Source organism: Physeter macrocephalus, chromosome 7 (genome assembly GCF_002837175.3).
Source record: "Physeter macrocephalus isolate SW-GA chromosome 7, ASM283717v5, whole genome shotgun sequence".
Taxonomy (NCBI): Eukaryota; Metazoa; Chordata; class Mammalia; order Artiodactyla; family Physeteridae; genus Physeter; species Physeter macrocephalus.
The window spans coordinates 113,181,410-113,196,530 of NC_041220.1; the positions used below are offsets into that span (position 1 = coordinate 113,181,410).

Below are 15,121 nucleotides of genomic sequence, written 5' to 3' on the forward strand. Positions count from 1 at the left end.
GTATTTGTTTTTCTCCTTCTGACTTACTTCACTCTGTATGACAGTCTCTAGGTCCATCCACCTGACTACAAATAACTCAATTTCGTTTCTTTTTATGGCTGAGTAATATTCCATTGTATATATGTGCCACATCTTCTTTATCCATTCATCTGTCGATGGACAATTAGGTTGCTTTCATGTCCTGGCTATTGTAAACAGAGCTGCAGTGAACATTGTGGTACATGACTTTTTTTGAATTATGGTTTTCTCAGGGTATATGCCCAGTAGTGGGATTGCTGGGTCGTACGGTAGTTCTGTTTCTAGTTTTTTAAGAAGCCTCCATACTGTTCTCCACAGTGCCTCGCCCTTTTTAAAAAGGACAATTCCATTTAATGTGAAGTCTGTCCTAGCTGGCACTCTGAATGACAGTCTCACAAGAAACATGAAAATGATCTTCAAATTTTTAAATTAAGAGCTTAAGTAATCAAAATCATTCCCCTCTATAAAATATGATACAACTACTATCACTTACAATAGTCTTTCTCAGTAGTTTTTGCTACATCAAGACTACATGAGTAAGGTATTCAAACTCTGAAGTAATAAAATAATTGGCAATATAAATGAGGTATATTTTCCCAATAAAATCAGTACAGCTTAAAAATATGATAATACCTACTCCATCTGAATAAAATATATAATAGGCATCGGTATGTTAATATTAAACAAACAAAAAAATGTGTTTTTTTTACCCAGTTTAAATTAGTCTGTGCAAAACAGTCACTGGAATACATTGTTTGTAAGAAGTGTAAAATAACACAATCCATTTTGGAAAGAAATCTGACAATATATATCAAGAGGCTTTAAAATATTTATAATCTGTACTCAGCAATTTCACTACTGTTTCACTACAATTTCACTACTGTGAGTCTATCCTATAGAAATAAGTCCTAAAAACTGTTATGCACAATCCACTGTAGGATAATTTCCAATTATTAAAAAAAATAGCAAATGTCTAAAAAGCAGGGAAAAAATGTTTAAGTAAATTGTGACATTCACTCCGTGAAATACTGTATACCTGTTAAAACTGATACACAGAAACACTATGCCGTAACAGAAAAATGCTTATTATATATAAGAGCAAGCAGCATGATACAAAAGTGTTTGTATATACACAGCCACCCACCCACACATATCCAAGTAAAAGATAAAAAGATATGCACAACACACCACTGTGAAAAGCAATTATACTCCAATAAAGATGCTAAAAAAAAAGATATGCACAGAAAAAATACTGGAAGGTGGTGTAACTAGTTATTACTAATGCTGCCTTTACATGATGAGATTATATGCTTTTAAAAAATTTTTTCACATTTTAATGATAAGGTTTTCTTCGATTTAAAAAATTTTACTTAAAAATTTCATTAGCATATAGCCAAAAAAAATTGACAGCACAAAGCTTTCAGAATGGACTATATCCATGAAATCTTTATTATAAAGTTCATTAACTTTCAAAAATAGAGAACGGTACCAGCATTAGATACACTCTACAACACATTTCCTTCATGAGAGCAACACAGAGAGAGAACAAGTGAGAGGAGAGAGCCGTTGGTGTGCATAAAGTGCTTACATAATTGTCTCTTGCAGACCAGCCTGGATAGAGCTGCATATGTAGCTGTCTTTCCTTCCGCGCTAATTCATAATATTTAGCCTGCTCTTCACGAGAGAGGGCATGCCACTGAAAAAGAAAGGGGAAGGAGGAAAAAATCAAGTAAAAGCAAAAGAGCGACAGTATTATATGTTTCATATTTCAAACACTGAAGAATGAAAATATTAAGCATTTAAACTTCAATTTATTTTTAAATGGCAGGCGACCACGTGTCGCAGAAATCCATCTAGAGTTCGGTGGCTGGAGTGAGACTCAAACTTTGATTTCTCTATTCTGTTATGAAACCTGTCAAAGTATCCAAAGTGAAATGGCCTGTCACCCAGCCTTTCTCTTCTCCAATACAAATTAAAGAGAACATTCACTGGTGAACCTCAACACCCACCTTAGCCCTTTCTCATAGTTTGCAGCATATTCTGACATCTGAGCCCAAGCACCATTTATTTATGCAAAATGAAGTAATTTCCACAGATATATCCTCACCTCCCATGCACTCTCCCACTCTGTCATGTGAGGAATCTGAAACCTTCATCATATGATCCTGTCTATAAAGCAAGACATCAAAAGTCAGTCTGTCTCAGTCTCTTCACCCTCCCCTCACACTTATTTAAACACATAGGGAGAATACAGGTAACACTGTATAATCAAACATGCACACTTTATGGCTATTTTTTTTAGCTTCCTTCGGATGGAAAACAAGGAGCATGACCTAAGTTTATTTTGCCATCTAGACTTTGAGACTATAGGATCTAATCTGGAGAACGTAGCAGCTGACACCCTGCAAATTTTCCGTTTCCCTTTACGTAACATATATTTATTCATCATACAGAGCAAAATAGTTTATGCAGGCAAGGTGCTGTCTGGAATTTTTAGCAGCCTGTACTGGCACTTTGTGTGTGTTTGCACACAACTTACCCCACGACCCCAGGGAGCAGTTTCCAAGTTCGTCCCCCTACTTCCCAAATGCCAGGATCTGTTGTCAGAAAATCCCAGGAGAACTGGCTGCACTTTGGGGAACCCACTGGCTGGAGGTGACAGCTCAGAGGCGGTGGACCCGACGCCACACCACCGCGCAGCTACACGCACGCGCACACGCTCTGAGTGAGCCCGGCTCCCACTCCAGGGCTCCCAGCTCTAGGGTGTGTGGCTTCCCATTTCGCTAACTTCCCCTTAAAGGCTGGGCGATTGTTTCTCATTCACCTCTACCCTGCATATTGATTTTAATTACCCTGTGCTTGTTTTTTAAAATGATAAGACAAAAAGAAAAGAAAGGTGTGACTGGACTGGGGGAAAGGAAGGAGGAACGAGGGAGAGAGGCTGGTGAGCGAGAAAAGGCTGCCCTCCAGGACAGCGATCCAGTGGTTAGCATGCAGCCCCCAGGGCACGGCAGGGGTGCTCTCCTCAAGAAAACGAACGCCTGCTGCTCTTGCCTGTTGGAAGAATGAGAACCTGATCTCAAGGAGAGCACTAAAGCACCTTTGGCCTCATCCCATCCTCCCGTCCAGAGGCTGTGGGGCTTAAAGGCAAGGCAACCAATTCCATTTCCTTTGAAAAGCCCTCGAAGGCCAGGGCCTCTGTGCTGGATAGGGCAGATGATTTCATTTTTAATTGCTTTACACGTGCAGAGTGTAAAGTTAAGATGCATGACACACAGCGGTACTTGGCCTGAGTCTAAAGGCAAATCAGGTAATATGCTTTTCTTTAAAAAAAAAAGGGGGGGGGGAGGGGGGAGAGGAGATGGGGAGGTGGCAGGAAAAAACAAACAAAAAAAACCCCAAACACCTGGAAAAAGTTACCTGAGACACAATTCTTTGTACTAACAGAGTAATCACCATTAGTCAAGTGGAGCCTAAGAAGGCAGGTCTGGGGAACAGTGGAAGTTTAGGCAGGAAAAGTCACACTGCCTCTGTCAACCGACAGCTTTTCTAAACCTGAGGTACTGACCTAGAGACCTTCACAGGGAGAAAAAGCCGAACTGGGCACAGTGGGAAAGATCAGCCTACACTTTTTTTAAAAAAAGACTGATCATTAGTGTTTAGGCAGTTCTGGTGCTAACATGATCAGCAAGAGGCAAAGCATAATCAAAAAGGAACAACAAAAAAAAAGAGACTAAGAGGAAAAAAGATAAGAAGTCTTACTTTGTAAATCTGTTTATTCATTTGATAAATAATCTCTCTCATCCTACTGCAGTATGTCAGTATAAAGATATCTTTTTTATAAATATAATTATCTGTAAATATATTTTTATAGTATAAAAAAGCTTAAGTAATTTAAAGTATAATTTTATGTAATTTATGGCAGCTTTATAACTTGCTGAGAAAATCTGGCATTGTAAATAGAACTTATCTCCCAAATACGTATGGAGGTTGGGTCTTCTACCCAAAACAACCAGTTAATAAACAAGCACGAATTTCTCAGTTACAGCAGGAAACTCAGGTTGACAAGACCCCAGCTAACAAAACAGCAAAATTCAAGGAGAAAAAAAGCAGACCACAAACTAAACTGCTTACTTGCTTACTTTTGATTGCTTTTAGTTCCTTGATATTATTTCTAATTCACAAACTTTATTCACAAATGAAACATCATTTACCAGAGTAAAACAGTAGGTAAAACTATGTATTAAAGTTTTGTACTGAAAACAAGAATAAAGTCTGATGCAGACTAGAAAGATGATCTTTCTTTACAGGAATTTCTGAAACACAATTGACCAAAAATGCTTTTCCATCTCTTCTGCATACTGAAAGATTCACCAAGTTTTTGGGAAAATACCCATTTAATTTGAAGAGACATTCTGACAATAAATATGCAATAAATGGACTTCCTTTAGTAGCCTGGAAGGTCTGAAAACGAAAAGCTTATTTTAAAGTAATATTTGTGTTATTATTATTTAGAATACGAAGTAGAAAACTTTGATGCATTCATATGAATGAACATTTATTTCTATGCTAGAAATACAGTAGAAGTGAATAAAAAAATCAAACGATCAAATGTTCTAGGATGAATTTCAGGCCCACTATTAAGAATTCTAATTATCCCAATGTAAAACTTCATGATTTTAAAGCTGGGAACTTTAAAGAACTAGCAAGGACTACCCTGCCAGAGGCGGAGTTATGAAAGGATAGAAAACCTGATCTTAATCAAAGATCTCAGAGACCTATAAATAGAAACAGGTGTCCAAATTAAAAACAGAGAGAGACCTTAAATGAGAACCATCCTTTAGGACACATGCTCTGATCTGGGGATTGTTAAGGGAGCTGAGAAAGTAGCAACTGCTGGAAATGTGCATTAAAAATAGGAAGCATACATTCATATATTCTTAACTCTCTAGAGCAGGAAAATAATTCCCACTGGAGGACCATGGACCTTTAACTCAAAAAAGAAACAAACAAACAAATCTAAGAGTTTTACACAAGCTGAAATAAGAACCCTTCTTTTCCTCTGATTTCTTCTTTTAAAGGGTCAGGGAAAGTGGTCATCAGCCTTTAAGCTTTCAAGGAGGAGTTCTTCAAAAAATGATGGGAATCACTCATCTGCTATGATCTGGCTTTGGAAATCATTGTAATTATTGTTATTAAGTGTTTAAGAATCCACAGGGAGATAGAGTACTGTACACAGGGCACCAGAAGAGCTATAATCTACCACTGCATCCCACCCCTGAAACCCTGGTGTCTTGCAGATTGGAAATCGCTGCATTTTTATGCTCTCCAACAGGAATCGATAATACAAGAACGCCTGCTTTCCTCCATCTGCTTCCTCACATAGACTGGAAATCTCCTAAATGTTTTCTGTTATGAATGTTGAAATGTATTAGGTTTGTAACAAACATGACAACAATTATCAACAACAGCTAAAACATGATCTCTAGGTCTCACAAAGGTTGTCAAGACCCTCCTTCTCCTGAATGTTCACTTGCAAATCATGAATTTCTTGCGAGGCTGCAAAAACAAATACACAGGGTCATATTTTAAGAAGCTACCGGGACTTCCCTGGTGGCTCAGTGGTCAAGAATCCACCTGCCAACGCAGGAGACACGGGTTCGATCCCAGATCCGGAAAGATCCCACATGCCCCAGAGCAACTAAGCCCGTGCACCACAGCTAAAGAGCCTGCGCTCTAGAGCCCAAGAGCCACAACTACTGAGCCCTCGTGCCACAACTACTGAAGCCCACGCACCTAGAGCCCGTGCTCCGCAACAAGAGAAGCCACCGCAATGAGCAGCCCGCGCACCGCAACGAAGAGTAGGCCCTGCTCGCCGCAACTAGAGAAAGCCCACGCGGAGCATCGAAGACCCGACACAGCCAAAAATAAATAAATTAAAAAAAAAAAAAAAGCTACCACACATATATGAAGAGCATCAACAAGTTAAGATGAAGCATTTCTAAAATTACAATGTAATTAAAGAAAAATGCAATTTGAATTAGAAAAATTCAAATGTTCTCCACCACCCGTCAGATACCCAACTAAACCCATTTCAATCCTGAGAAAAGTACTGGGAAGGACTTGACTAGCCTCTGGGCTGGTGGCTGGACAAAGAAATCTAAGAGTGTCTGTCCTAGCTGTAAGTCCAGTTCCTGGTACATGACAGGTCCTCAGAAAAATATCTTAGCATGGGTGAAAGAAGCAACAACAACAACAAAAAGAGGGGCAGTCGAGAAACCTGGCCCACATACACGTTAAGAATCAGACAGCAATTTTCTAGAAAGAAGACTTCTCAGGCCTGTACCAATTCTTCTATTTAAAGCTTCAAAGTGGAACGATCTGCTTATGTCTTGCAAGGAGCAGCTGGCCACATGTGCATGCCAGGGTTCACCCAGAAGCGTGGCTGGTTCCGCAGGCCTTTCTGTAGCCCCCTGGGTGGGCTAAGTGGTTTCCTGCTTCAGAGTGTGCACGCACACACACACGCGCACACACGTACGCAACACGCGCACACACGCGCACACGCACGCACACACGTACGCAACACGCGCACACACGCGCGCACACACACACACACACACACACTGCTTCACCTCACCCCGTTCATCACGTGGCTAACCCCACGCAGCTCTCAGGCCTCAACTACGCTCTCAGTGGGCCCTTCCCCAGCCCCCCTGTGGTTCTTTCTCAGATCCTTGCTCTTCATACTCACAATATTTATCACCATTTTAATTATATATATACTGGGTAATTGTTTGTCTAATATCTGTATCCTGTCACAAAACTTCAAGCTCTACGAGGGCAAGGACTACATCTATTCTATTCAGCAATAATTATCTAATGCCTACCACAGTGCCTGGTACCTCAAAGACACTCAAGATATATTTGTTTCAAGAATGATAATAGGAAAAATAGTTATCATTTTCAGGAAGTTTTCTATGTGCCAGGTACAATCTAAGTTGCTTACAAGGCATTATATCATTTACTCCTCCTAAAGGCTGTCGTGCTCTCTTTGTTACTCCCCAAATGGTTGGTGACTATACAATGCTTGGGCAGATGTTAATGAAGAAGTTCCATGGTTACCATAAACATTTACATACCATCCCACTACTTACCCTTCTGCCTAGAATCTGGTTGATAGCTGCACTTTCCTTTAGAGTACACTCAGCTACGACATTCGCTCTCATTTCTTTCATGTATAACATAAAAGCATTCAGAGGCTTCTTAATGTGAGGTCTTTTTGGCTCCTGCTCCTTTCTCTGTTCATGCTGAGGCTTCCTAAAAGGTGGGGGTGGGGAAGAGGTTAGCCGAATAAGGACGAGATGGCAGGAGAGAAGCAGAGCATCTGCTTATATCACAAGTCCAGCTCGGGATGGGACCACCCTCTGGGCTCTCTATAAGCCCCCAGAACACCATCACCTTAGAAGAGCACCTCATCAACTCCTTGTGGATAAGGATCCTTCGGTTTGAGTAAGTTTACCTACAGCTATAGAAGGGTTTAACACGACGTGGAAATGGGCTTGTGAAGACGCTCCATCTAAACTTTTAGGTGCTCCTTGGTCACCTCGGGAAAAGCTGAACATGTAGTGCGGGTGGTCAGTCCTCCTCCAGAACTGAGGTTCTTAACTTTTTTTGGGTCAACGGCCCCTCTGAGAAGTTAATGAAACCTTAGACTCTCTCCCCCAAACACACGCACGCTGGTTTTGCCTGTATTGGCAGGGGTTTTATGGGTGATCACGTGCTCCCTGCCACCCCATCCATTCTCCCATCCCAGTACAAACCCTAGATTAAGAAACTCAATTACTAATCTCTTCGGACAATTTAGCCCTGCTGTAACAGCCTGGGATAACCCTGGCCCGACAGGAAATCCTGGGCTTGGTTTGCCCCTTTCCCTTGAATTCTGTGCTCTTGAAGCCTCGATGCAGGGTGACTGCCTTTCCAGAAGGAAATGCACTGAACCCTCCAATCTGCTTCACTCCTGTGCTCCTCAAGAATCGGAACCCAATTAAAGCCTTGTAGTAAATGGCTAAACAGCTCAAGTTATTCAGTCGCTATGCTCTGAAGATCACTCCCCCTTTGGTGAGTTTCCCTTCATCTTTTGAGGTCTGTGCTCCTTTTCAATCTCAGACCCCAAATCAGAGCAGCGAGAATCAAGCTGCTCAATGTCCTCGGGGACAGAGCTTCTGAGGCGGAGCTACACTGATTTCCGTAATAACAGAGGGGGGCAGATTCAACAACAGCGAAGGAGAAGAAATTGTGTGGTTTAAGTCCTTGGTACCGTCAGGCACTCGCGGGTGAAGACAGAGGCACACTTACACGTGCATTAGGTCGCTGTCAGTGTGCGGGTGTTCCTGTTTGACCTGAGGCGTTACGATAGCTGGATGTGGGATGCCAGTTGTGTGGGGGCCAGGAGGACCAGGAATCATATGATGAGAAAACCTAAAAGAAGGAAAGACAAGAAAACAAAATGAACTGCTGTAGCAAAAGCTAGACAGAATTTCCAAACAACCCGCTAACTGCTATTGGCTGACGGTGAAAACACACCTTCATACGCAGAAGTATTAACTATAAGTTAGAGCAGGCTGATGATTAATTTCTTTCCTTTCTGTATTCAGGTGGAAAATATTTATAATTACGTGCCACCTCATAGATTTTTTTTCAAGCTAATGGTACAATCTGGCATTTCTCCTGGGAGGGCTCTAGGCCATAGGATTAAAAAAAAAAAAAATAGTGAGTCACTTTTCTTGCAAAGCAGTTTTCAGAGAAGAATTTCAAGAACAATTACTGGAAATATAACACTATATTAAGATTTAGCTTTTTAAATGATTTAAAAATCTAAAGACATCACATTTTAAACTCTCTGTCTACACTCCTAAGCAAACCTTCACATTAAGAGTCTTCTTCTCCTGTTGGCTTTTTTCCTAATACTAGGAGAGAACAATTGAGAAGACAGGGAACAGGAAAATTTGTTCAGTCCCCAATTTAATAAGGTCACCATCAACATCACCCCAAATAATTTTCTACACATAAAGAAAGTAGTGTTTGAGAGATCTGGCCTAATGGAAAACTGATAACAAAATTAAGGGGAAGGATTTAATTAAAGGGAAGGATACAGTTCTGCTTCAAGGTAAAAACTACGTATGCTGGGCTTCCCTGGTGGCGCAGTGGTTGAGAGTCCGCCTGCCGATGCAGGGGACACGGGTTCGTGCCCCGGTCCGGGAGGATCCCACATGCCGCGGAGCGGCTGGGCCCGTGAGCCATGGCCGCTGGGCCTGCGCGTCCGGAGCCTGTGCTCCGCAACGGGAGAGGCCACAACAGTGAGAGGCCCGCGTACCACAAAAAAAAAAAAAAAAAAACCTACGTATGCTAAAATAAAGGCTTTTTCCCAGAGTATACTTGTAGAGCATTAAACAAATCTTAAAATATCCACTACCACCAACACAAAGGAGGGAAACTGCCATGCAAGAAAAATAAAACAAAGACAGTACTTTCAACAAGCTCTTTGGATAAATTTGGATATGCTTTAGAAATTTTTGTTTTTCAAGCTCTTTTAAAGTCAACAATTTAATTCAACAAAAACAACTTTCTCAAGTCTTTTCATCACCACCTGTACAGTTAATTCCTTCTTCTGGGAAGGAAAGAAGGGACTCTGCTTGGATATGTAATATTTCAGAAACAAATTTTAAAAAATTAAGGAGGCATGGGAAAAATACAAATATTTGATCAAATCAAAGTGTACCATTTGCAAAAATACATGATGCTGGTTATTTGCCCATGAGAAAATCCTGTCATCACACAATTCTTACAATGTTTAAAAAAAGTGTACAGATATATGTGGGAGGAAGGATATTAATTTCATCCTCTCTCAATCAGCTAGATTTACAATCTACTGAAAAAATAACATTTCTTAAAAGGCTGAAATTCGCCACAGAAAACTGCGAATTTCATACCGATGTAAAAAAGTAAAGATTCACAACCAGTTACTAACCCAACAGTTTGACTTCTAGCATGTTAATGCTAGCTCCCTTGAAAAAGCCACATCGAACACGCAGATGATACACCACAAATGTGTGTGTACATCAAGCACAGGGCACAGAAGCCATCCTTTCCAGAGGCAAAAGCATTACACACAGCAGTGTGGCACAGCAGACCTCACAGAGCTTCGCTTGCACCAACGTGTCCACACGGGGCCTGATTCACACACTAGGACACGCAGCCCCGTATGGCCTGACAGCCTGTGAGCACCGTCCCTTCTCTTTCGACGGCCTTGGTCCCGAAGGCTCTAGACTATCTGGGCGTTTTCAAGCACTGGCACGTGAAACTGATAGAACTTTCCTCATAGAAAGCAAATTAGAAAACTCAGATCAAACCAGTCTTTATTCTCCCCCCCCAGATCCCACCCCCATCATATTTTGAATCGAACAAGCTCTTCTGATAATGTCCCCTCTGGGGACGTTTCCCGTCCCGCAGTCGGGTGGCAGCGAAGTCTTCTGGAGGAAGACACGGGTTCCCGGGCGGCCGAGTCCATCCCCCTGGTGGGCGTGGCTGGCGCTGCTCGGGGAGGACCCTCCGGGACGCCTAGTGTGGGAGCCAGGTACCCTGCGCAGACAGACGCGCGGGCCGAGCCGTGCACCCGCCCGGCCAGGACCGAGAGGCAAGCAGAGGCGCGCGAGCTGCAAGCGCAGGAAGAGCAGCCTGTCCTGGAGCGCCCGGTTCCACCTCCACCTACCTGGACATGGAAGTGTCGACTGACAGGGAGGATGGGTAGGGTTGCCTGAAGCCTCCCGTGACGGGATATACAGGCTGACCTTGCCTGAGGTCACAGAAGAAAGGAACCCATCAATGACAAAGCATGACTTACCAACCAGCAGTAAGAGTTTGATGAGGGGAGGAACTCAACCAGAATTTTGGGGGCGTGTTACCAGGGCATTGCTTCAGTCACCCGGCTCCTTCCCTTCCTCACCCTCCACCCAACCAAAGCATCGTCTGCCTTGAAGGAAATCTCCCACTGCAGTCTGTGAACGACCTGTCATCTATCCCTTCCCCTCTCCCATACCCACGAATGCTTTGAACAAAGCAGGCAGGTAAACAATGTTTACCGAATATAACAGAACCTGAGAATGGTGAAATACTCCTTTTAGGTTCGTGGATTCTTTATCAGAATCTTTGAGAATATCAGGGAAGGGAAGAAAGAAGGAAATAAAAGTTTATATTTATATAAAAATGAACCAAGTTTTTAAAACACTGCACTTCCCCCCCCCCATATATCCATGCTACAGGGAAGAAATAAAAGATCGATTCATTGGAGTTATTGTCTCTCTCCTCTGAGAATTCCAGCTCTCCCTCTGTTTTTCCTACATCTCACACTTTTCATTTACACAGTCTATTTTTTATCAGATGCCACTGATGCAACCCGGCCCAGGATTATTGCCCTTGAGTAGCTAAATTCAGAGAGAATAATTGATGTAGGTTTGAAAATATTTGCATAATCAATTAAATTCAGACAGAGTTATTGACTGAGAGATTTAATGCAAAGAGAAGAGAGAAAGCTGGAATTTCCATGGCAGGATGAGCCCTCCTTATGAAGAAGAGATACTGTAAGGATGTCAAGGTAGGGAAACTGGGGCCTTGACATGGGAGCTGTGGGGACGGAGAGTCAGATAAAGAAAGGAGAGAGAGGGCTTCCCTGGCGGCGCAGTGGTTGAGAGTCCGCCTGCCGATGCAGGGGACGCGGGTTCGTGCCCCGGTCCGGGAAGATCCCACATGCCGCGGAGCGGCTGGGCCCGTGAGCCATGGCCGCTGAGCCTGCGCGTCCGGAGCCTGTGCTCCGCAAAGGGAGAGGCCACAACAGTGAGAGGCCCTCGTACCGCAGAAAAAAAAAAAAAAAAGAAAGGAGAGAAAATATTTGCCGAAGTTGCAGCACTCTGTCCATGGAGTGAGCAGTGGGGAGAGGAGAGAAAGGGGACTGGGAGCAGGGAAAGCTGCACGCTAACAATAAAATGACAAAAATAGGCCAAATTGTATGCAGTGACTCTTTCTTCCCTAAATAGATTTCTTTTCCTTTACCTTTACAATTAAAAAATTTTGAAAGGAATGTTACGGATTTTTCAGAAATGACAAAATAGAGAGCATTTGGATTCTGAAAAAAGAAGTCCAAACATCAGTTTTTCACGCCTCTGAATTCAAACTGGTGCTTATTTTATTAAAATTCAAAAGATGCTTTTGCACTTGCATTTCTCCCTAGTTATTTGTCATTTATCTCACTTGCCCATTTATAAGCAAAGATTGATATTCAATACATCTAAGGTTATGTTTCAAAAATATAAGTTGTTCATAAAGAACTAGAAAAGAAAAATCCACACTAAACACTTTGTACAGGCATAGCAAATGCCCAAAGCCACAAATTGAATCCATAAAACTATAAGCTTCAAAGCAAATGCTACACAGCCATTTTCTACACATATTAGCAAACGAATTCAATCCATTTCAAAGTCTGTATGTTTTTTAATCTTTTAAATTGAAATGAAATAAAGTTAGCACCTGCTTGTTGATGTGAAGTTTCTTCAACTCAAGTGTTATCATTCATAAAGCTAATTTCCATGAATGGGAAGTAGAAGAACACGTGTTCAAATGCCTGGCTAAATGTTGCAGGAAGGATCTTACCAGCCAAGAGGTGGGGTAATCTGTCCAACACCACCCGGAGACAGGGGATAAAAGGTAGGGATCTCGGGAGCTGGAGGATGTCTGGACATGCCTATTAAAAAGAACAACAGAGAGGTAGAGTTTTCAGATTCATAGGACATTCGACTTTAAGAGAAACAGAAAGGCAAGAAAATGCATGATGTCATTAATACTTAAGTTCTAGAATGAAACAATATTTATTTTTCAGATCCATTTAACAGAAGTCAGTTTGTTAGCTTTTCTCAAGATTTCAGCATCTGAGAAAACAGGCATTAAGGCAGTACATCTTGAGGAGCTCCTGAAAGAGTAAATATGCTGCTAGTAAAACAGGCATCAAAATAAGACTTTAAAATTATTTAGTTTACCCTCATTATAATATCACTTTGGTCAGGAAAATGGTAGACAATTGTTTTTGTGTAGAATGGAAAATGACAGCCCTTCATAAGTAGAAGGCCTGCCATGGTGTTCAAGGATTAGGTAAATTGCTACTTTCAGATTTTCACTGGCTCCCTTATGGACACATAGATTTGGGAAATGTGATACCTCAGAGGATCAAAGATTAATTAGAAATCATCTTCAGCCCCATAATGGTCGTACTTGATATGATTCATTTGGTCTCTGCCACTTCAGCTCCAACTAAGCTCTTCATCAAGTTGAGTCCTCTGGGCTCCAAGGTCAAGCTGTTCTGGATTAGTTGTATTCCACAGAAAATGAGAGTGCCACCAAATTGTTTCTTGAGCTCACACTCCCTGGAGCACACTGTCCTTTAACTGTAAAAACCACCTGAAGATTGTACCTAATCCTAGTCCCAGATGACACCTCTTTGTTTATATCTTACCTTGGGTACAGAAAAGAAGGGCTAAGATGCACACACAAAAATGCAAAATAAAAGCTTAGATTTAGATTTGGGGGAAAGTGCTTCTGAACAGAAAAAAGCCACAGGAGCTTCTTTACACAGCTAATCTGGCTTTAAAAGGCCATTACCATGTGCAAACACACATTCCCAGGTTTAACACCCAGAATATGCATTCAGTGGCTGTAATTATATTGGCCAGTATGCAAATTAGGTGACTATACAGAAGATGCTCTTTAAGTGTGCTGCTTTTTTACTATTCAAAATGTTTATGAATTTCATTTGGATCTTAAAAGATACTGAAGGCCTTGAGCATATGGGAATGGCTTAAGAAGTGTTGCCTTCAAAGTGGATGTTAATTTGACTTTGAAGTTAGGACAAACTATTTCTCAACTCTCAGAGAAAGGTCTTTAATCTTTCTCTTAACAGAGAGTTTACAGGAGATCATCTGAGGTTTTATTGTTTTTAAAAGAATAGTCTAAAATCTCCTTTTTTGATCTCTTATCACTTTCAAATTTAATGAGTATTCTTTTAATTCCTTTATATCATCAATTCACCAAAAGCACTGCATACGATGGGTCCTAGGGCATTCTGCGGATCCACTCTCTCCCACTGAAGCAGAGCCACTGGCAGCTGCTTTTTGGAAGCTGGAAGTTCACCTTAGCAGAGTGACCATCAAATCTCTCTTTCTTTTAAAGCTAGAAATACTGCTTCTTTTGGTCACAGTAGACCCCAAATTTCATACTCTGGGATTTTTGTCTTGGGTCTGGGGAGGTAGGGGCAGCAGGGGTGCCTACAGTGGTGATTCTTGACGTATCAGAATCACAGGGAAGTTTCTCCAACTCGCTGCCTCCCTCACCCTGACATTCTGATACCTCTCCAAGCCTCAGGTTCTGCAGGGGGGCTGCTCAGTTTTGAAAAGAAAAACCAGGCCAACTCAGAAGAACTTGGAAAACTTTGTGGAAATTTGAACTTGAAAATCATAATTAGAGATGGAATTGTCTCAATTGTCTCCTTTAATCCCTTTGTTGGAGAGGTGAAGTGACTGTTCAGGTACCTAAAACATGCGATTTGTCCTGGGATCTTATCTCTGGGATGCAGAGAAGTAGCCTGCTTCCAATCACATGTCTCTAAGCAGACAAGCTTGAAACCTTGCTCTCCACTCTAGTCCCTGTTCTGAGTAAACTGAGAAGGCTGCATTAGTGATTCTGCGCGGGAGTAATTTGACAGAACAAAAAATACAAACTAGCTGGATTTGGTTTTACTGCTTAAGAAGAAAGGAGGGAACTACCATTTACTTAGCACCTGCTACATGCTAGTTTCTATGCTGGGTATTTAATTGGACTCTTTCTATTAAAATTCTACTCATATTTCAGATACCTCTCTCTCATGGAATATTCTCTTTTCTTGCTCTGAGAAATCTTTCTTCTTTGAATTTACAACATTTCATTTGTACTTTTAACATGGTACTTAAGATATTCTTCACTTTGGGCTTCCCTGGTGGCGCAGTGGTTGAGAGTCCGCCTGCCG

The 15,121-nt window shown here is 41.7% G+C and overlaps 1 protein-coding gene across 4 annotated transcripts in view; it reads right to left on the reverse strand.

Moving 5' to 3' along the window:
• LEF1 (lymphoid enhancer binding factor 1) overlaps positions 1-15,121 on the reverse strand; it is a 118,029-nt gene that overhangs the window by 19,814 nt on the left and 83,094 nt on the right. For 2 of the 4 annotated variants that reach the window (XM_024119471.3, XM_024119469.3), the window contains exons 5-9: positions 12,721-12,811; positions 10,787-10,870; positions 8,374-8,496; positions 7,173-7,335; positions 1,607-1,714 (exon numbers count right to left, since the gene is read on the reverse strand). In XM_024119471.3, coding sequence (XP_023975239.1) covers positions 1,607-1,714; positions 7,173-7,335; positions 8,374-8,496; positions 10,787-10,870; positions 12,721-12,811 — 569 coding nt within the window. The remainder of the gene's footprint in view (positions 1-1,606; positions 1,715-7,172; positions 7,336-8,373; positions 8,497-10,786; positions 10,871-12,720; positions 12,812-15,121) is intronic. The other 2 variants (XM_024119472.3, XM_024119470.3) reach the window with 1 other exon arrangement.